This window comes from Neopelma chrysocephalum, unplaced genomic scaffold (genome assembly GCF_003984885.1).
Source record: "Neopelma chrysocephalum unplaced genomic scaffold, ASM398488v2 Primary Assembly neopelma1_77, whole genome shotgun sequence".
Taxonomy (NCBI): Eukaryota; Metazoa; Chordata; class Aves; order Passeriformes; family Pipridae; genus Neopelma; species Neopelma chrysocephalum.
Window position 1 is genome coordinate 1,418,361 of NW_020897738.1, and position 19,295 is coordinate 1,437,655.

At 57.6% G+C, this 19,295-nt stretch overlaps 3 protein-coding genes across 7 annotated transcripts in view; all 3 read right to left on the reverse strand.

Moving 5' to 3' along the window:
* Positions 1–4,289: 4,289 nt before the first annotated feature.
* Positions 4,290–7,089, reverse strand: CRYBB2 (crystallin beta B2). 2 transcript variants are annotated; one of them, XM_027689506.1, is made up of 5 exons: positions 7,036–7,089; positions 6,223–6,341; positions 5,227–5,401; positions 4,705–4,847; positions 4,290–4,594 (listed from the first exon to the last, which is right to left on the reverse strand). In XM_027689506.1, exons 1-5 carry the CDS (start codon positions 7,087–7,089, stop codon positions 4,426–4,428), a joined length of 660 nt encoding a protein of 219 aa, XP_027545307.1. In that variant the 3' UTR covers positions 4,290–4,425. The 2 variants fall into 2 exon arrangements, with proteins under 2 accessions (XP_027545307.1, XP_027545308.1); XM_027689507.1 differs by having other exon boundaries at positions 4,298–4,594; positions 5,269–5,401.
* A 3,249-nt stretch (positions 7,090–10,338) lies between these two features.
* On the reverse strand, positions 10,339–15,654 carry CRYBB3 (crystallin beta B3). Of its 2 annotated transcripts, XM_027689285.1 has the most exons (6): positions 13,911–15,654; positions 13,097–13,176; positions 11,600–11,718; positions 11,383–11,515; positions 11,149–11,291; positions 10,339–10,604 (listed from the first exon to the last, which is right to left on the reverse strand). In XM_027689285.1, the coding sequence occupies exons 1-6, from the start codon at positions 14,029–14,031 to the stop codon at positions 10,439–10,441; spliced, it is 762 nt and encodes a 253-aa protein (XP_027545086.1). In that variant the 5' UTR covers positions 14,032–15,654; the 3' UTR covers positions 10,339–10,438. The 2 variants fall into 2 exon arrangements, with proteins under 2 accessions (XP_027545086.1, XP_027545085.1); XM_027689284.1 differs by having other exon boundaries at positions 13,097–15,654.
* A 189-nt stretch (positions 15,655–15,843) lies between these two features.
* The window catches only part of KIAA1671 (KIAA1671 ortholog), a 71,021-nt gene continuing 67,569 nt past the window's right edge, over positions 15,844–19,295 (reverse strand). For all 3 annotated transcript variants that reach the window (XM_027689280.1, XM_027689281.1, XM_027689282.1), the window contains 3 exons: positions 19,024–19,157; positions 18,797–18,879; positions 15,844–18,318 (listed from right to left, as the gene is read on the reverse strand). In XM_027689280.1, the coding sequence (XP_027545081.1) occupies positions 18,801–18,879; positions 19,024–19,157 (213 nt within the window). In that variant the 3' untranslated portion in view covers positions 15,844–18,318; positions 18,797–18,800. The remainder of the gene's footprint in view (positions 18,319–18,796; positions 18,880–19,023; positions 19,158–19,295) is intronic.

The window sequence follows — 19,295 nt, forward strand, 5'->3', positions numbered from 1 at the left end:
GACAGCGAGTCCCTGCTGCTGGCTTTACAGCCTCAAAGGATTTCACTGCTGCTCCTGTTCCACTGCCCCACCTCGAGCTGCTGTTCTCCATCCCGTGGCACCGGCGGTGACCCCGGCCGGGTGCGTGGGCTCGGTGGAGGGGTCACGCCGTCGCCGCTGGCCATTGCTGAGGGTTAATTGCCGGCTGCGGCGGGACAAGGAAGCAATCAGGGCTGCCCTGGCCGCTCGCCCGGAGGGAAAGGCAACATTTGCTTTTTTTCCGTGTATTTGGGGAAAGGCGTCGGATGCGAAGCCCCGTCCCACAGCACCCGGGCGGCTGCGGCCGCTGTGCCGGGGGCCGGGGGATGCCCAGCTCCTCACCCTCACCACGGCCGACTCGTTATTTCCCAGGGCATCCCTTTGGCTTTTCATCTTATTGAAGTGTTTTGGTTCTGTCCTGTTTCACCATCGAGGGCCAGTGGTGATGTGTGGGGCCGCAGCGTCGCTGTCCTGGCCGCCTGTAATCCGCTGATCCACGTTAATCCCATTATGTCTCCACGCGGCTGTTTCCAATTCTGGCCTTTGAAGAAGTGATGTTTCTTAATTAGCTTTTCAACTGAACGGGATTTCTTTTACTGTCTGAAAGGAGCTGTAGAGCTTTCCTTCCTTTTTCTCCCTCGTTGCACTGATGTTAGGAACAAAAACAAAGAGCAGAAAGCAAATGGGAGCCTGGCATTCCGGAAGAGAGCATCCATCAGCCCCAGTCGCAGAGCCCAGGGACCACGAGGGGATCATTTGTCTTACCAGTTGCTGGACAGGGTTGGTGCTGCCTCTGCCCGTAACCCAGAGCTCTCCTCCGCTGCCCTGCACGGCCCCTGTGAGGCGGGTGAAGCCGCACTCCGGGCTGACACTGGCCCAGCGATGACAGAGGGTCCTGAGCCAGCGCCCAGCAGCCACCAGTTCCGGCTGATTCCCTTTTCACTGCTAATCCTGGGGTTTGGCTTCAGTATTCACAGCCCGAAATGGAAAAAATTCTTGACACCCCCCCCCTATTCACATCTGAGTATTAAAACTGGTGGCTATAAGCAGAGGTTCTGCTCGTGGCAAGGTACCAGTTCCTGGTGCCCCTGGTGCCCCCAGCCCCTCCATCCTCCCCCGGCCACCGGCGGAGACCCACTGCCCAGCAGGTCCTCCCCGCCCAGCAGAGCCCCTCGCTTGCAGCACCTGCTTTTTCTCCCCAGATGTTTTCTCTAATCAGAAAAGAGGGAAACGAGGTGCAGCAGCAATGGGGAGCTCAGCATCCTGCTCGGCCCTACTCCTACCTATTCCCGGGGGCAGCCGGAGCTCGGCGTCCCCCGCTGAAGCTCCTCTCTCCCCGGATATTTCACTCCTGGCTCAGCTCTTGCATTAATCAGAGCAGAGATTAGTTTTCAACATGCCAAAGCTGAGCATCGATAAATCACAATTCTGCCCTGAAAACCACAAGGCTTTAATAATACATGCTGGGTTCCTGCTTGGTTTTCCTTCCTTCCTTAAGCCTTTAGTGTTTGTGGCCGCGTCTGTGCGTGAAGGCACAAACAGGAGGCTGGAGGCTCGATTTAATGTAAAGAAGAAAAAAATTGAAGCTAAGAATCTCATGTAATCACGTGGCTCCAGAAGCTGGAGGATTAAACATAATAATTTTCGCATAAAAATCCATGAAACCCGCAGTAAAGCCCTCACAGCTGGCAGGGCACATTCAGTACACAAAGTAACCAGGCTGCAGGTGAGATCGAGCTGCTCCCACTGTGCCTAAGAATAAGCATTTCGTATTTTTTACAACTGTTGATTTTTAGCCCATGATTCCCCAACCTGGGGTGTCTCTAGGCGGGATTTCCTGGGCTGCTGCCGGCAAAAGCAAAGCAAAGCCAGTGGAAGCCCACTGGCACATCGTCATCTCTTCATTGCCTTTGCCTCCTCCTTACCAGCCAGACCACCCCGCGTCAGCCATGGTCCCCACCGAGGCACCTTCCAAGGACAGACAACGGGTGATGCTGAAGTTGGATACGGAAACAGGAAGGAAAAGGCACCTCAGTCTCGGATGTGATTTAGCCAGGGTTGGCATTATTTTTGCCCTCACATTAATTACTCCCTGGCAAATCGCTGCTCTTCCCCTACAGGCAGGTCCCCGCTCTGCTGGAGATTCGCCTGCCGTGGGTCCCGGGGGTCCCACTGCCCGACCCAGCCACCGTGGGTACCGGAGGAACCGGCCATCCGGGAGGCTGGAACCAGCACAGCCAGTGGCGATGAGGTCTGAGTCTCCCCATCCTATTTACTGGGTGAAAAAATCCTTTCACTAGCCTGGAGAACAGCTTTAGCTCTGCCGACTGTTGGCACGACGGCAAAACCACCCACCCGCCACAGCGCCGTGGGACCGCTGAAATATCACAGCCCCGGCGCCGGCAGCGAGGGGCGATGGGCGGGGGGAGGGAGGGGACAGGGACACCGACTGGGGGGGCCGGGGGCTCCGAGCTGCTGAGGCGGGGTAGCAGCGAGCCAGATGGCAGCTCTGCAGCGTGCGTGGGATGGAGGCGATCTTCTGCTTTTGAATAAAATTAAAAACAACAAAAAAAAATCTTCCAGCATATTTTCCCCAGAGCCAGGGACGGAAAAACCCTCCTCGGCAGAGCTAAAGCTGCCTCGAGGTGACCCGAGGGCGCCCACCTGGGTGCACCCAGCCACCAGATGAGGAATTTCCCCCCCCGACAGGTCCCATATGAGCTGCTCTGGGCTTATTCACATTTTCCACTTCTGCTTTCAGTACTTTTCCCCCAGGACCCCCCACCCTGCTCGCAGCCGGGCTCTGTGTTCCTGCAGAGACTGCTCTGGTCCCCGGCTACCAGGTTGGACGGGGCTTGGGGCAACCTGGACTAGTGGAAGATGGCCCTGCCCATGGCAGGCGGTGGAACGAGATGAGCTTTAAAGTCCCCTCCAACCCAAACCCATCTGGAATTCCATGGCTGGGAATCTGTGATTCCACGACTGGGAGTCCCTGCTCCCCACCTCGCTGCTGGTTTCCGCAGTTTGCTCCCCCAGAAGCCGCCGTTTCCCACCAACACGCAGCCTCAGGCAGAGCTCTCCCCTCAGCGGCACCGCGGGGAGTCTGTCGCTGCTGCCGCTAAAAACCCCGTTTTTCAGGATAAATGTTCACATCTGCGATGATCCTGAATTCCCCCTGTGGAAGGAAGGCACAGTTTTCTGCAGGGAAGCGGCGCGGCAGCTGCAAAAGCCCGCCTCGCCGAGGAGCTGACATTACTCAGCAGCGTTTGGCGAGTGGTGAACTGGGCTGGTCGCCCGCGGGCTCGCTCATCCGGAGCACGGGGAAAAGCCTCTGGAATGCGGAGGATTTAGGGAGCAAACCCCCCTCCGCCGGGGCGGCTGGGCATGGGAGCTGTTGAGGGCGATGTTGTGCATCCGTGACTCCCTGGGGTTCCCAGTTCTGCTGGTTTTCACACCAAAGCAGCGGAACCAGGCAGGTCCCTGCTCCCCGGGACTGCGGTGCACGAGAGAGGAGAGCGGCAGGAGCCACGGGGCGCCCGGGGTGCCCCGGTCAGGTTTCCATCACCTGTGCAGCCCCGGCCCCCTCTTGCCCACACACAGCTGCAGTGACACACAGCGGCTGCCACGGCCGCATCCTGCTGCCGGAGGGGACCGAGCCCGGCCACCTCCGCCACCACCTCCGGCACCGCCTCTGCCCCTGCCACCCCACGGACCCCCCGGCCAAGCAGATGCGGCTGCCTTCCTCCACTTCCTTTGCTCGACTTAAGACAATATAATTAAATCATCCTTTAGCTCCGTGACTGCTAAATTAAAGCATTATTCCTAATTAAAGCTTCCAGTGCCTAATAACTAAAGCAATTATTTGGCTCGGAGGTGCTCTGACCGAGAGGGCAAACGCTCCCCCTCGCAGCCGTCGTGGCATCCTCCCAGTCACCGCGGTGCTCCTTGGACACCTTTGCCGGCCGCAGCAGGATGTGACCCCCACCCCTGGCCATGCACCCCGGGACAGGGCTGAGTCCCGGAGCCGCCGTGCGGGGGCCGGACCCCCAGGTCTGCAGGGGGCGAGCAGCTCCCGTCCCTCCCGCTGAGCTCCAGGTCACCTCCCTCTCCCCGAGCACTTTGGTGGGCCGGCAGCGCCGGTGGCACTGAGAGCATCGAGGGTGCGGCGACGGGCCCCCCTCCCCACCCGGGAGCACGGGGTCAGGAAAGGCACCACAACACCGGAGTCCCTCTGCAGCCCCGGGAATGAAGGGGCAGAGCTGGGACTTTGAAATTCCAAGCTTTATTGAGTTGCTTCGGCAGCGCGTGCATCACACGGGGGGAGGCGGGAGGCGAGGCCGCGGGGGCACAGCGGCGGCCGGGGGAACGCTTGGTCCGCTCCCCGCGCCCCGGCACGGGCCGGGGGTTCTAGTTGGTGGGGTGGTAAGCGCCACGCTGGTGCCACTGCATGTCCCGGATGCGCCTGACCGACTGGATCTGGGGGTGCTGAGCGCCGAAATCTGAGCTGTCCTTGTAGTCCCCCTTTTCAAACAGGTACTGGTAGCCCCGGTAGCCAGGGTACTGGTATCCCACCCACCTGCCAAGGCAAGCAAGGGGGTCACACACACACTGAACATCGCCCGGCACGGCCGGGGCTGTCCAGCCCTGGCATAGCCCAGGACTCCCCCCCTCGGCCCCAGTACTCACGTGCCGCTCTGCACCCGCACGGATGAGACCTTCTCCTGGTAGCCGTGTGCGTGGAAGCTGGGCACATCGTCGTCTATGATTTCGATCTTCTTGCCGGTGAAGCTGGGGTTTTCGTACAGCACGATCTTGTGCTCCTGGCTGTCCTGCAGCCGGGAGAGCAGAGACGGGGGTCAGCGGCTGCCGGCCCCCGGGACTGGGCAGGGGGGGCAGAGCCCAGGGCTATGGGGAAACCGAGGCCAGGGCCGGCACCATGTGCCGCCGCTCCCACCGATGCCGGGGGTGCTCCGCATCCCTCCATCCAGCTCAGAGAGCCGGCGCCTGCGCGGGCACTGCCAGACTTACCAGCAGACGTCCTCCGCTCTGGGGTCACCTGCCAGTGCCCCCGTCCCCGCGCCCCCTCCGACCCCCCCACGGCTCCCCGGGCCCCGAGGGCTGGGGCGAGGGTGCGCAGGAGGGGGTGCCCCTCCGCCCGCGGGGCTGGGGAGGGCGGGGGAAGGCTGGGGAAGACTTCTGGCTGCAGACCTTGGTCTGGCGGGTGGGTAGTGGCTGTCTGGGTGCTCTCACCACTTTGATGGGTCTCAGGGAAGTGATGCTGTCGCTTCTCCGGCTGTTGGTCCAGGAGTCCCAGCGGGGGTACTCCCCCTTCTCAAACACAAACTGCTCCCCTTTGCAGCTTGCCTGCTCGTAGCCCACCCAGCTGGAAGAGAGCAGGGGACGCGCTTCAGACGGGGCAGCGGGGCAGGGACCGGCACCTGGCACCGACCCCGGCGAGCGCCCCGGGGCTGAGCCCCCAGCCACGTCCCCTGATCCCTGTTGGAAATGGAAAGGAGCACCGCGGTGCCCGGGAGGTGCCAGGGGGGAGCGGGCAGGGCTGTGATATCTGCAGCCATCCCGTATGTCTCTGCTGGCAGCGGCACTACAGGACTTTCCAGAGTGGGTGCTCCGATGTGGTGGCCACCCATCCATGGTCCCTGGGGACCCGCAGAAGAACGGGATCACCCACGTGTTCCAGATGGGGCTGGGCTCCTACCAGGGTGCTCTGTTGTACCTGGGAGCAGTGCTGCCGGCTGCAGGGCACAGGCAGGGAACTCCCCAGGTGCTTTCCAGGGGCTCCCCCTTGCCAGGAGCCCATGGCCTGGGGAGCACATGCAGGTTTAGCAGGTGGGGAGAGGGCACCGAGGGTGTGCCAGTCTCGCCTGTCCCTGTACCCGAAGGGAAGGAAACCAAACGGGAAGTAACACCACGATCTCTGCTCATGCCCACACCTGTCTGGTCTTCCTGACACTGAGCAGGATTGAGGGATACCAGCCTGTCCAGGGGACTCTGTCACCCACTGTCACCTCCTGCTCATCTACTGGCACCAGGGACCCACTGGGGTGAGCTGGGTGAGCAGTTCAGTGGTGTTTGCCACATGAAACCCTGCGTGCGATGCAGGTGTCAGCAGCAGGAAGACCCCTCCTCCCCCAGCCCCTGCCTCCCCCCCACATCCCCCCGTGGTCCCCAGCCCCCCACACGTACGGTCCGGAGTGCACCAGGATGGAGCCCACTTTGTCCACGCCGGCTTCCTTCAGGTTGGGGCAGGCCCCGCTGAGCTCATGGCAGCGGCCCTGGAAGTTCTCCTGCTCGAAGATGGCAATCTGGAAGAAAGCAGCACCTCAGAGCAGGGGTCACCCCCACCCCTGCCACCACTGCAGGGGGCACACGCTTTCTCAGGCCACCAGGTCAGCACGTCTGCTGCAGCCCAGACATCACACTGCCCCCCCCAAACTGCATTCCAGAGGCTTTTAAGGAGACTGCAAGCACAAGCACATGCTCTCATCCTTCTGAGGATGCAGCTCTCACTCCTGGATGTCCACGAGTCCCTGCTGGCACCATCCTAGTGCCCCAGTGCCCATGGCAGAGGGATGCCCATGGTCACACTGAGGGATCCAGGCTGTGGCTGGAGAACCACGGCTACTGGCAGGACAGAGCGAGCCAGAGACCTGGATCACACTGGGATGGCTCAAGGGCAGCCCCAGCGCTGCCAGCTCAGCACAGATCTCAGGGGTCAGTGGGCAGGAGGGCAGATCTGCTGCATCTGCGAGGATCAACTGTTGATCCGTTCCCACCCACTCCACCTGCACTGGGGCTGAGAGATGCCAGAAAAAAATCCCATTCCCCATCCCTAGTCCCGCTGCAAACAGCTCAGCACCTCAGCCAGACACACTTGGCATCAGCCGGGAGTGCTGGGGGTGTGGAGAGGGGCACATCGTGGCTGCTCAGCTGCTTCCAGGGGTGTTCCAAGGGATGGTTTGGGCCCCCAGCAAGGGGGCTGGGAAGTCTCACACTGACCTTGGAGCTGGCTTGCTGCTGCTTGGAGGCTGGCATTTGGTGCTCAGAAGCCATCATCAGCTGGGTTGTCTGCTGCCTTGGGAGGGAAACTCTGCAGGTTAAAATCTGTCACTGGGGAGGCACCAGGAACTGTGCGCAGAGCCCCGTGTCCGTGCCCTGAAGTTTGCCCAGGGAGGAGGGGTGTTGGGGCCAGGGCTCATGGCAGGATGGGCTCAGGCTGGGGTTGCCAGGGACAGTCCCTGCTCAGGGATGCTCAGCACCCCAAACCTCCCCAGGCGCGTGGCAGAGCCCAAGGTCTCCAGCCCAGAGGAGTGCAGGGAACTGTGAGCCCAGGGCATTCCCAAGTCATTCCCAGAAGAGCTCACCTCCTGCAGTCGAGGCTTTTCCCACTATCCCTGCCCAGTGACCAGCTGAAAGTCCCTGTCCCACACGGGTGCCTGGAGGGGTGACGGCGACAAACACTGGGGCTCCCCACACCAAACCTGGCCCTGCAGGACCCTTTGCTGAGCCCTCTGGGCTCTGCCTGGCACTGTCATCCCTTAGAAGGACCCTTGTCCTCAAGCCCAACGGGACACTCAGGATCTGAGCAGCTCCAAAACTGGTGAAAACGGCTCATTCCCGACAAAAAGAAACGGAGCCGCGGCTGGGTGGTGACATCCTGATATTCTGCTTTGGGCTGCAGGGACGGGACTGTCCCCCGGCTCAGCCCCTGCGTGCCCGCACCCCGCGGGCACCGGGAAGGGACCCCGGCCCCAGGGGTCGGGAGGAGGCCACGGCAAAAGAGAGGACAATAAATAGCAAAGTCTTACCAGTTATACCAGTACCCGCTTGAGCCAGTGACGGGCTGGGGCCGGGAGGTGGAATTTATACCGAGCTGCAGCAGAGTGGTGCCAAAACTATTTACAAGATAGTTAAAGCCTGATTCAAAGCGAGAATGCTGGATTAAACCCCAATGAAAACCAGGGTCAGCTGATCCGCCGCAGCCTTTGTCTGCCCGAGCACCAAGCCCGAGTTATTTCATTACCTGTCACATTCGAGTCACCCGCTTTGTTGGGTTGGTGGCGAGGAGATTTGGAGTTTGCATGCATCAGCCGAACGCGTGCCAAGAGCCGAGGCGGCCCTGGCCAACAAAGCGCCCGCCAGCCCCGCTCCGGGCGCTCCGGGGCCAGAGACTTGATCCCCCGACAGCCGCCCCGCCGCCGGGGCCGCTCAACCTGCTGAGCTCGGCTCTTTCCATGCGCGATAAAACGCGCCTCAAAGCCCTGGTGAACGTCTGGCTTTGCCCGTCTGCGGCCCCGGGAGGGCAGCGCCCGTGCCAGCGCCGGTGCCAGCGCAGAGGGACCCGGTGGGGCTGGGGGCACTGCGGGAGCCCCTTCCCGACACCGACCCTTCGGGGGTGGGCAGGGGCAGGAGCTGGCCCTGGAGGCACGATGCCCAGACAGCACCCTCAGCCCGAGTGTGGGGACTCCTCCTCTCTTATCTCCCACCCTCTTGGGGTCCCTGGGAAACACTCCAGCCCCACGGGGCAGTGGGAGCAGCAGCACGGGGGCCCCTCTCTCGCATCAGAACAAAGCCAAGGTCAGCGAGGGGCTCAGCCTGGGACACGTCCCCATGCCCAGGCTGTGTCCAGGGTGGGTGGCAGAGCTGGGGCTGAGCTGAGGGGTCGAGGGCAGCAGTGAAGCCCCTCTTTTGGCGTTTCGACAGCGGCCGACCCGGGAGGCCCCGCGGGGCTGGGGGCTGACGGTGGCTGCAGCAAAAAAGTTTCACTGTACGGGGGATACCCAGCTGTCAGACTCCCTGGGTGCTGTGCAGCACCCACAGCCCCCTCTCATCCCCCAGAGGAGTTAGATCCCCCCGTGTCAACCCAGCAAGTGTCACACAGCGTGAACAGGTTCCGGACCCATTCTCTCCTCCACACTTGGTCCCTGCAGGATCCCTTCGGGATCATCCCTGCCCCCTCCCCTGCCCCCAGGATGGCTGCACACAGGGTCACCCTGCAGTGTGTTGTCACCAGAGCCTGCAGTGACATGTGGGGGGGTCGGTCCCAGCTGTGGGTGATGGGATCTCAGGGGGATGTGGGGTCACAGGTGACCGTGTGGCTCTGCAAGAAACCCACCACACCATGGAGAGGTCTGGGCAGGTTGGGGGGGGGTGAGCAAGAGCCTCCAGCACTTCCAGCCCTGCCAAGTCCTTCTCCCTTCCCTGTGCCTCCCGCTGTGGCACCACAGAGGCACCCAGCGCTGCCCTCCTCCTCTTCTGTGCTAATCCATTGGGGTCCCCAGCCAGGACCCCCGTGAGCCTGCCCCAGGTCCCAGCGCAGGGCATGTTTGCCACCCAGCCACCATCGGCACATACCGGCCCCTCATCACCCCAGCGGGGGGCTGACACGGTGCTCAGCACGACTCCTGTGACTCCAGGCAGCGATTCCCTCCCTTGGCTCTGCCGGGACAGTTTAGCTCATCCCAGCCCCGGGCAGTGGCGATGCCGCAGCCCCCTGGGCCCGGCAGCCCCACGGACTGTTCTGGAAGCAGCTTTTACCTCTCAGGGCCACACACTCGCCTTCCACAGCTGCCAACCCGAAACTAAAGAGAAAGGCTCTGGAGCAGCTGCTCGGGGACCAGCACGAAGGGCTCAGGTGGCCTCGAGCCCATCTCCCCTCCCAGCCCCGGGGCTCCTGAGCGTGGCCACGTTGCCCCCACGGGAGGGCTCTGCCTAGGTGGCCAAGGCAGCTCAGGGCTGGGCTGCCCAGCACCTCACCAACACCTTGGGGCACCCCCAGCCCCCCACCTTCACCACCAGAACAGCTGAGCCCCCATGTCAGAGTTCATCCCCCCCGAGAAACAACCCCAGGTGCTGTGAGAACCTTCCTTGGGGAAAGGCTGGGGACCCTGCAGGACTCTAGGGCTGGGCACAGCCACCCCCACTTAGGGTGAGTCCCCTTTGGGGTGCACAGGCCTGGCTCTGCCCAGGGGTGGCTGTTCTGCACATCTCCCTGCTCCCCACATCCCCTCTGCCCCCCCAGCTCCCTCCCTGCCACGGGGACTGGCTGCCTGCCCTGGGAGCAGGCAGGAGATGCTGTGGAAAGGGACAGAGGCACTGGAAAAACCCTGACGCGGCACCACCGGGGGTTATTTTTGGAAAGCTGCAGCCTTTATGTAACACTGCAAACACACTCCCCCCTCTGCTCTGCCCGGGGGGTGTTGGGGCACAGCCATGGCCCCCTCCCCATCCCACCCCCCTGCCCCGTCATCCCGCTCCATCCCCCCCCGCCCCACCCAGGACCAGGCAGGCCCCGGCAGCCTCCAGCTCAGAGTTTTATTGAGGTTTTTGCACAAAAAACACCACGGTCACGGCATCAGCCGGGGCACCCCGTGAGCCGGCCCCGGCAGGGGCACGGGGTCCCTCAGCTGTTCTCGAAGGAGCCCCGCTGGTGCCACTGCTGGTCCCGCACGCGCCGCACGGACTGGATGAGGGGCTGGTTGGCGTCCCACTCGTTCCAGTGCCGGTACTCGCCCTTCTCGAAGACGTGCTGGCGGCCCCGGTACCCGGGGTACTCGTAGCCCACCCACCTGCAGGGACGGAGGCAGTGCTCAGCTGGGCCCCCTGCCCTGCTGCACCCCCTGCCCAGCAGGTACATCCCCTCAGAACAGGGGGCAGTGTCCCTGTCGCCATCCCACCCCAGAGGCCGAGGCAGTGCTGGTGCCTCTGCCTGCCACAGCCAGGTGATTCTGCCCAGGGCCACTGCTCTGTCACCAAATGTCACTGCACAGGCTGCGGCCACAGAGCCCGGGTGGGAAATGCCATGTGCTGGGAGTGGATGGAGAGTCCAGGGTGGAGAAGGAGCCATAGCTCCATTGTTCTGGCAGTGGGTTAGGGCAAGGAGCCATCACGCAGCCCCAGGGACACTGCCCCGGCCCCCATTACTTCCTGTGAGCCAGGGAAAAGGTGGCAGGAAGAGGGATCAAGGGACATGATGGACACAAGCAGCACCATGGGAAGTGCAGTGGCAGTGCCAGGCCTCCCTGCCACCACCCTGGGAGGACCAACCATGGTGCCACTGGACAGGACCCTGTTGGGGTGTCCCCATGTGCACCCAGTGCCCCCTGTCCTTACGTTCCATTCAGGGCCTTGACACTGGCCACGCGGTCCTGGAAGCCGTGGGCCCAAAGGCTGGGAACGTCGTCATCCACGATCTCCATCTTCCTCCCGGTGTAGCCCGCGTTCTCAAAGAGGTGGATCTTGTGGTCGGCGCTGTCCTGGGGGAAAACAGTGGTCAGGGGCTGCCTCCAGCCCCCTGGGACCCTCCCATCCTGGGGGGCACAGCCACCCCAAGACAGCCCCACTCACGATCTGGATGGGGCGGAGGGACATCAGGCTGTCGCTGAGGTGGCTGTTGGACCAGGAGTCCCAGCGTGGGTAGTCGCCCTTCTCCAGCACGAACTGCTCCCCGGCGTAGCCTTGTCGCTCGAAGCCCAGCCACCTGCGGGACCCCAGCGTGAGGGGGGGATGCTCTCCCTGCCCCCCCTCCCCTGGGGCCGATCCATCCTCCCCACCCTGGACTTACGGGCCAGACTCCACCTGGATGGAGCCCACCTTCTCCATCTCTTTCTCGGTGATGTTGGGGAGCTCCTCTGTCAGCTCACACTTCTTCCCCTGGAAATTCTCCAGCTCGTAGATCGTGATCTAAGGTGGGGAGAGACACTGTCAGCCACTGCCACAGCCATGCTGTGGAGGGAACACCCTGCCCCACTGCAGGGATCCCCTGGAAATGGGAGCAGCAGGGGAGCAAAGTGGCCACGTCCCTCTGTCCCAGCCGCCCTATGCCGATGTCACTCCTCACCCATGGCAGAGACAGGTCCTGCCACGTGCCTCTGCCCTGACATGGCTCAGGCCCTCACTCTGAGGCCATACTCTGGCCAAGGGTGTTGCCTTGAATTTCCTCCATGACAAGCTAAAAACAAGTGACCAGCTCAAACACAGCACTGGAAACACAGAGGGTTTGGGCCGAGACCCTCAGAGCTGTGGGATGGTGTCTCCTGCCCCCAGCCTGCTCATGGCCCATCCTTTTCTTATCTCTGCTACTCCAAAACCAACCATTCCTCTGGCCTGGCCTGGACCAAGCTCATTATTTAATGTTTCCTTCTAAACCTGTCGGGTACAGAGACCCCAACACCTCCCTGGGTCCTCCTGCTCCTGGCAGAGCCTCGAAGCTGAGCTGCAGGATGAGTTGGAGGCAGTGCCGGGAGCAGGAGCACAGCAGGGAGCAGGGCCCAGGGTGCCCAGCACAATCCGGGGCCCAGGAAGGTCCAGGGGCACAGCCCCTGGGCCCTGCCCCAAAGGGGTCCCAGCTGCAACCCCTGAGCCCGGGACAAGGGCAGAGCCTCCTGCAGACACCACGCATGGGGGGTTCAAGGGACAGAGGTGACACCCGTGTTCCTCAGGAACTTCTGTGCACTCCAAAGCAATAAGCAGCCCAAGATCCCAGCATTTCTTTACCCCACTTGCAGGATCAGCTCCCACCTCCAGCCTTCCCAGCCAGGAACAGCTTTGCCTGGTGTCCTGAGCTGCGGGAAGGGCTGCAGCCACCGCACCCCCCAGCTGATTTACCTCCAACCAACCTACGAGCTTAATTCAAACCTAAACACACAGCCAGAGAGTTTCACTGCCCAGACCCACAGCCGGTCCCACTGTGACGGGATGCTTTGTCTCCTGGATTAAATCACTGGGCAGCTGCACACCAGACTGGCGGGAAAATGTCCTTGGCAGCCACACAGGCAGGGACAGCATCCCTCCTGCCAGGCAGCAGCAAATCCTCGGCCCCAGTCTCCCTCCCCAGCCTGGGCTCCACTCGGCACCCGAGCGGTGACACCCACGCGCTGCTGCTGCAGGAGAGCTGGAGGCCGCTCACATCCCCAGTACTGCAGGAGAGCTGGAGGCCGCTCACATCCCCAGTACAGCCTGCAGTGCTGGCACTGGTTCCAGCCTGGCTCACACACATGCATCCCACGGGGACCCACAGCATCCCCCAACGTCCGTCTGGAACCAGTTGCCCCCAGTATACCTTGTAGACGCCACCTCGCTCGCCAGCTCCCTCCCCAGTCGCCATCTGCTCGGGGGGACTTTGCTGCTCAGTCATTATGCCTGGAAAACCCAAATTGCAGGAGGTTAACGGGCTCTGAAGTCCTTCATAAAACACAAAGGATGAAGCTGGCCTAGGAACAGGCAGAACAGCTAACACAGATCCCGAGTGCAGCAGCTGTAAATCCCCACGGATGTCTGGGCTAGGAGGAAGCTCCGTGATCCATCCTCCTCCCCCTCCTGCACATGGGCCCCACATCCTCACCCAGTTCATCTGCAGGACCGACCTGAGCCATCTCCCAAGGGACACGGATCCCTCTGCCCTGGGCAGCTCACCCAGTTGTCACTAAACTCCTGTCTCACAGCTTGGCCTTTGTTTCCAGCAGGAATTTGCCAGATTTCAGCTTCCAGCTGCTGACATCTTTTCCCACTAACATAAACCTGACACCTCTCCCTTGCTCCAGTATCCCAGGGGGCACCGGACACGGCAGCTGGAGCTGCTGCTGCTGCCTCGGCTGGGGGGACGGTGGCGAGAGCCCCCTCCTCGCTCTCCAGGAACATCCACAAAGCTCCTGCTCAAATAGGAAACCCGTTGGAAAACGCCTCCCCGGCCTCGCTACGCAAGGGTTGGCGAGGGGTTAAAAGATGAATAAAAGAGTTCGATCAATGTCCTTAATCAAACCCTGCAGCATCACTTCTCGCCACGCACGAGCCAACCCTTCACTCAGTGACACCTCGACTCAGACACTCTAGTTCTGTTTTAAAGCCCCTTCCAGTCCAAGCAGTGCTGCTGGTACCTCTCCGGTGTGGTTCCGCTCTGCCAGCGGCACGGCCGGCCCCGCTATTTATGGGTTGCTTCTGAACAGAACAGCACATTATCCGAGCGCTGATACAGCAGCTGCGTCCACGGAATTCCATCCATGAGATTTCATCTCAATAGCGCGGGCTATGGAAACGTCATTCAGATTTCTCCCGGCTGTCCCTCGGAAATGGGCCACTCGATTTACAGAAGATTAACGTCGAAATTCACATCAGCACGTTCACGCTGCTTCTTGCCAGGTTCTCTGGAAAACTCTCCCATCAGCATTTCACGGGAGGGTTTAGCCTGGAAACCGAGCGCAGCGCAAAGCAAAAACCGGGCAAAATATTGACCGTTTGTTTGGGCTCCGACACAAGATGGAGTGGGGTTGGGGTCGGCTCTGGGAGCTCGGAGGGAACCTGGGGCAGCTGGTTCCAGGGCAGGAAAGGACCTCAGGATCTCCAGGTCAGGGTTCTTGCTTCAGCTTTGGCCCTTACCAGGATGGTTCTCTCCATTGAGCCTGTTCATTCTTTGGCTCCCAGTCCTGCTCCCTCCCCAGCCCATTTCCCAGGAGCATGCTGGCGCACAGCAGGGTTTGAGGCACATCCTGGGGAGTGTAACGGGTGGTTTTGGGAGCCAAGTGCCTTGTACAGGAATTCATCCACCTCTACAGGCACAGGACAATGTAACTAGGGGGAGCACAGCCCTTCCACACCAGGCACCAAGCTGGGAGCATTTCACTCTGCTGATTTCCTCTTCACCTTTAAAAGTCCTTTCCAACCCAAACCATCCTGTGACTCCCCAAGGAATGCTAAGTTCAGCTGCACACAGCACCATTTACAGCTCTTCCAGGGTTTCCTACCTGCTCCGGTCACGGCTCATCCTGAAACCCAGAACTACACGAGAAACCTTTACTGAAATTGTCAGAAAAGCAAATGCCCTGGGCCAGGCATTTGAACTGGACAAACTGAATGGGAGAGGAATGGAAACCTGTCCTGTTGTGCTGAGCATTAGAGCTGCTCATGGCGAGGCCCTTCATCCCCACCCCGTCCTTCAGCAGCATCCTGGAACTTCCCATTTCCCCACAAAACACTCCATTCCTGCAGAAAACAGCCATTTACTGTTCCAAGTCAGGTATCTGCTGTGACAATGAACCCCCTGCACCACAGCCCGTGTGGGACACACCAACACCTCCCACACCACCACATCCCATGGACTTCGTTTTCCAAAGAGCAGCCCCAGCCCAGCCTGTGCTGGCAATCCTGCTCCCTCCAGGATGCAATGACCACTCCCGGGGTGTATCGGGGCTGGACCATGGAGTTCTGGGCAGGCAGCTCCTCCAGCTCCACAGGGTCAGTTAAAGGGCACAAACTCTGCAGCACCAGCCCCAGATTCTTCCGTCACAAGGGGAAAAGGAGCCGAGACTGAAGTGCCTGTTACTGGGGCAAGGATGGTTAAATCAAAGGATATGAACTATTTACCTGATATTTGCCTTGGAAGTGCCCTGATCCCAAGTCATTCTGTGCTCCAGCTCTCCCTGGGCCACCTGCACATCCAACCATATCCTGGGTGTAACACCTGAGACAGGTGGCACATTCCGGTGTTTGCACAAGGGCTGAGGCAACAAACCTTTTACAGGCACCACTTTGCATTCCCAAATCTGCGTCATGGTGCATTTTAGTTTGCCAATAAACAAATTCCAGGGTGAAACAAACTTTTGTGCGAGAGAAAAGGGGGTGGTGTGGGGGGCAATTCCTGTCAGGCCACTTCAGAGAAAGTCTTGGATGTCTTCCATCTCCACCAAACAGCAGAAAAAAACACGTGGCAACAAAAGTTAAAGCGTAAAAAATTCCAACAAACATTATCTGGAATTAAAATAGAATTATATAAACTGTATTACAGTCTGTTCTATCATTTAAGAAGTAATAACATATTTATATATCTTTTATTACAGAGTGATAGCCCGGAGAGAAGGAAGTAGATATTTAATCCATGTACAATATAAAGAAATAATAGAGCAGAAAAAACACTGTCCCATTCAACAACATTCTAAAGATGCTTTTTAATTAGACATTTAAGCATTAAACATTTCTCAGTAGTAGGTTAAACTACTCAATACAGTAAGTTTCAGTGCATTGTCCAAGCAGACGTGGAAATGCAAACACATTCAAGGGCTTTGTGGAAACCTCGTGTTAATCCCCTCAGTTTCCTCAATACACAGCAAACAGTTACAGAATTTCTGGCCTTCAGTTATTAAACCAAGAACCAGTAAATCCTCCAACTGTTGGGAACACAACACTGTCACCTGCTCAAGTGGAAAATCCAGCCTGTGTAAATGTTCCTGTAAGCAGGGAATTACCTGATTAGTGGGGTTAAAACAGGCCCCACGTCATCTGAGTGAGCAGAGCCATCGCCACCCTCCTCACACCTGCACAGGCTGCTGGGGCTGGCCCAGGTGTGTGTCACACGTGGGACACAGCGATGGAACCCTTGGGTGCTGCCATAAAAAATATATCCCAAAAGAAAAAGAGTTGCCTTTTCCACCATTGTCTGAAGGAGACGGAAGAAAATCTGTGCAACGTTTTAAAATGAGCTGAGAGGAGCTGGCTGATGGTGGTGGCTGTGCTCAAAAGGGCCCATCTCCCAACTCCCAGAGCCAAAGATCCTGGGGGATCCCTGCTCCATGGGGAGCAGAGGGGCTGCAAAACTAACAGTGGCAACAACTCCCATGACAAATAGGGCAGAGCAGCAAGGAAAGACTTTTACATAAGATAAATGTCTTCGTCTCATCTCCACACCGGGAGCTGCCATCAGAGCTAAATCTGGGAGCGAGAAATGGGCATATGGGACTTGTCTCCTGACATCCTGCTGCTATTTCCTAGAGCAGACTGGGACTGCAAATCACCTCCTCTGTGACTCCTTCATGAGAAGAATTGGCACATGGTTTTGGCAGCTACAAGCCTGACAGACAGCAGAGCAGGCAGGCCACCACTGTGGTAACCCCACGGGAATCGAGCTCCTGAAACACTGATCAGAAAAAAGAGAAAGGAAAATGAGGGGAAGTGCTGGTGCTTTATGGTTTGAATCTAGAGGAGCTCCTCAGCAGGACATGGGAAGTGCAACCCAAGGAGCAGCCCCAGCTCTGGCAGGCGAGGAGAACACTCCACTCTCCGTTCCCTCTTCATGTTTTCCTGGTCAAGCCTGAGGAATCCGATAGGACAAATCACCTCCCTCCTTGGGCTTCATTTTTAAAGGTTTACTGAAAGAGCACTTATCTGGGACAAGAATCAGTTATGTCTTACATGGCCATGGTGTTGGTATTTCAGAATCAAAGATATAGACATGTCTGGGGATTAGTGATTCCCAAACACCCGCGTGGCCCATGAGAGCCCTACTCCGCTATCAGCACATCGGTCTTGCCAAAGGAAGGACAGGAAATCATCTGAGAAACTGAAGATCACATTTAGGTTATCTCACAAAATCAGCATAAAAATAAAAACTTAAACCTGGTATTTACAGATTAACAAATAAAAATAAGAAGTGGGACTATCCAAACTGCTATTAAAGTGACATTCAACAATTAACTGGAACCCTGATATGAGTGTAACATCCTCCCTCTTCCCTTCCTTTTTTGTTATAAAAACAGTATTTACATATTTTTACTTTTTTTTTAAAGAGAACTGGTTGACATTATTGCTTGATCCTTTTTAGGAAAGACATTCCAATGAAGCAATTATTCCACATGCTGACAAAACACAGAATATACCACTTCAAGAGTGACAAAAGTTAACATTTTGTTCATCTAAAAATTATCTCCATCTGCCAGGTCAGCAGATCACATGTAAATATAAGCCAATCAAAAATACATTTTACAAAAAATAATCAAGTTTCCTTTTTCAATATGGCAGTAAACATGATTTGTTCTTCCACTCTCACCTTCCACAAACTTCATTCTAAATAGGAGCTTACTATTTGTTCACAAAAAAAAAAGATAAATTTGATTAAAATTGTTATTTTCATAAACAAACACAAAGCCCAGCCAGACACATCTACCAGAGGTCACAGCTCTGAGTGCTGAACACCTACACAGTTCGACAGCAAGGGGAGTTCCCTGCATCACAGCACTCCCAAATATCTTCATTTTCCAAGACTTTCTGAAGTGCTAACCATGAACCATGGGTCCTCCTGGCAGGCAGGTCTGAAGTGACACCATCCCCCTGACCTGACAGACACAGCTTTGTATTTGACTATGAATTGAAGCAGCTTTCTCCACAAAACAGGAAGGCACCATGCACAGAGCAGTTGAGGCAGGAAGCAAACAGCAGCAACATGACATGGGGGTTTAGGTTCAAATGAGTTAAGGCTTCTGTTAAACTTCTTTATCTTCTTCTAGTTAGAATCACTGTCTGGAAGGAAAAAACAGAAGGAATTGAAGTATGGTGTGACATGGTCAGTCAGTCAGCCCCTCCCAGGGACCGCGATAGGAAACCCCTCAAAATGTGTATTTCTGTTGTAGTGTCACCTTGTATTGTCCTATTTAACATATTAAAAGCTCAAATTCTGCTGGAACAACACAAGGTGTTCAAACTGTGTGCAAGCCTCAGTTATCCAGCACCAGACTTGTTCTTGCCTGCTGGAAGCACCAGAAAATCACAGCCCCAACAGAGCAAGGGTTGTGACAATTAAATTATCTGCAGAGAATCAGTGACACTTTCACCTGGGAGTGAAACAACACCTGCTCTGCCCTAACACACAACTACTGAGAGTCCTGGTGGACGTGGCAGGGTAAAGGTCTCAGAGTTAGTGCTGACAGTGCTTAAAGAAAGTGTGGTTTTGTCTCTGCACACCCACACTTAGCAAAGCCTCCCTTCCTGCCCCAGGTACCTTTTCAAACCTGATTCTCATAATGGCTCTGTCTCTTCTTTGATTTCAGCTCCTTCAACCACTGAGGAGACTTTTCTTCTGACCTAAGATATAAAAAAATAATCTTTATTCCTTCATTATGAAAACTCATTATAGAAACAAAAAAAGAAATATCCAATTTCTTGCATTATTTTTTTTTAATTCCACCAAAACCAGTATCAGCATCGTTGGGGCTGGAATTCTCTCACCTGTCCTCCTTCTCCACACTGGAGGGCAGCACTCTGCTCCCGGGAGTCCCTAGCTGGGCTTTGGGGGATTTGAAGAGCTGAGCAGAACCAGTGTCCCCAGCGCTCTCAGACTCTTGTCTTTTCCGGAGCTGGGCCTAAATACAAAAATAAAGAAAGGGATCCCTTTAAGCAAGCATTCAGGCTTTTTTAAATGCAAACCAGATCACTAATTTATAAAAACAAAAAAAATTCGTGCCTAAAATCAGGGCAGGGATACCTTATAAAGCATCAGC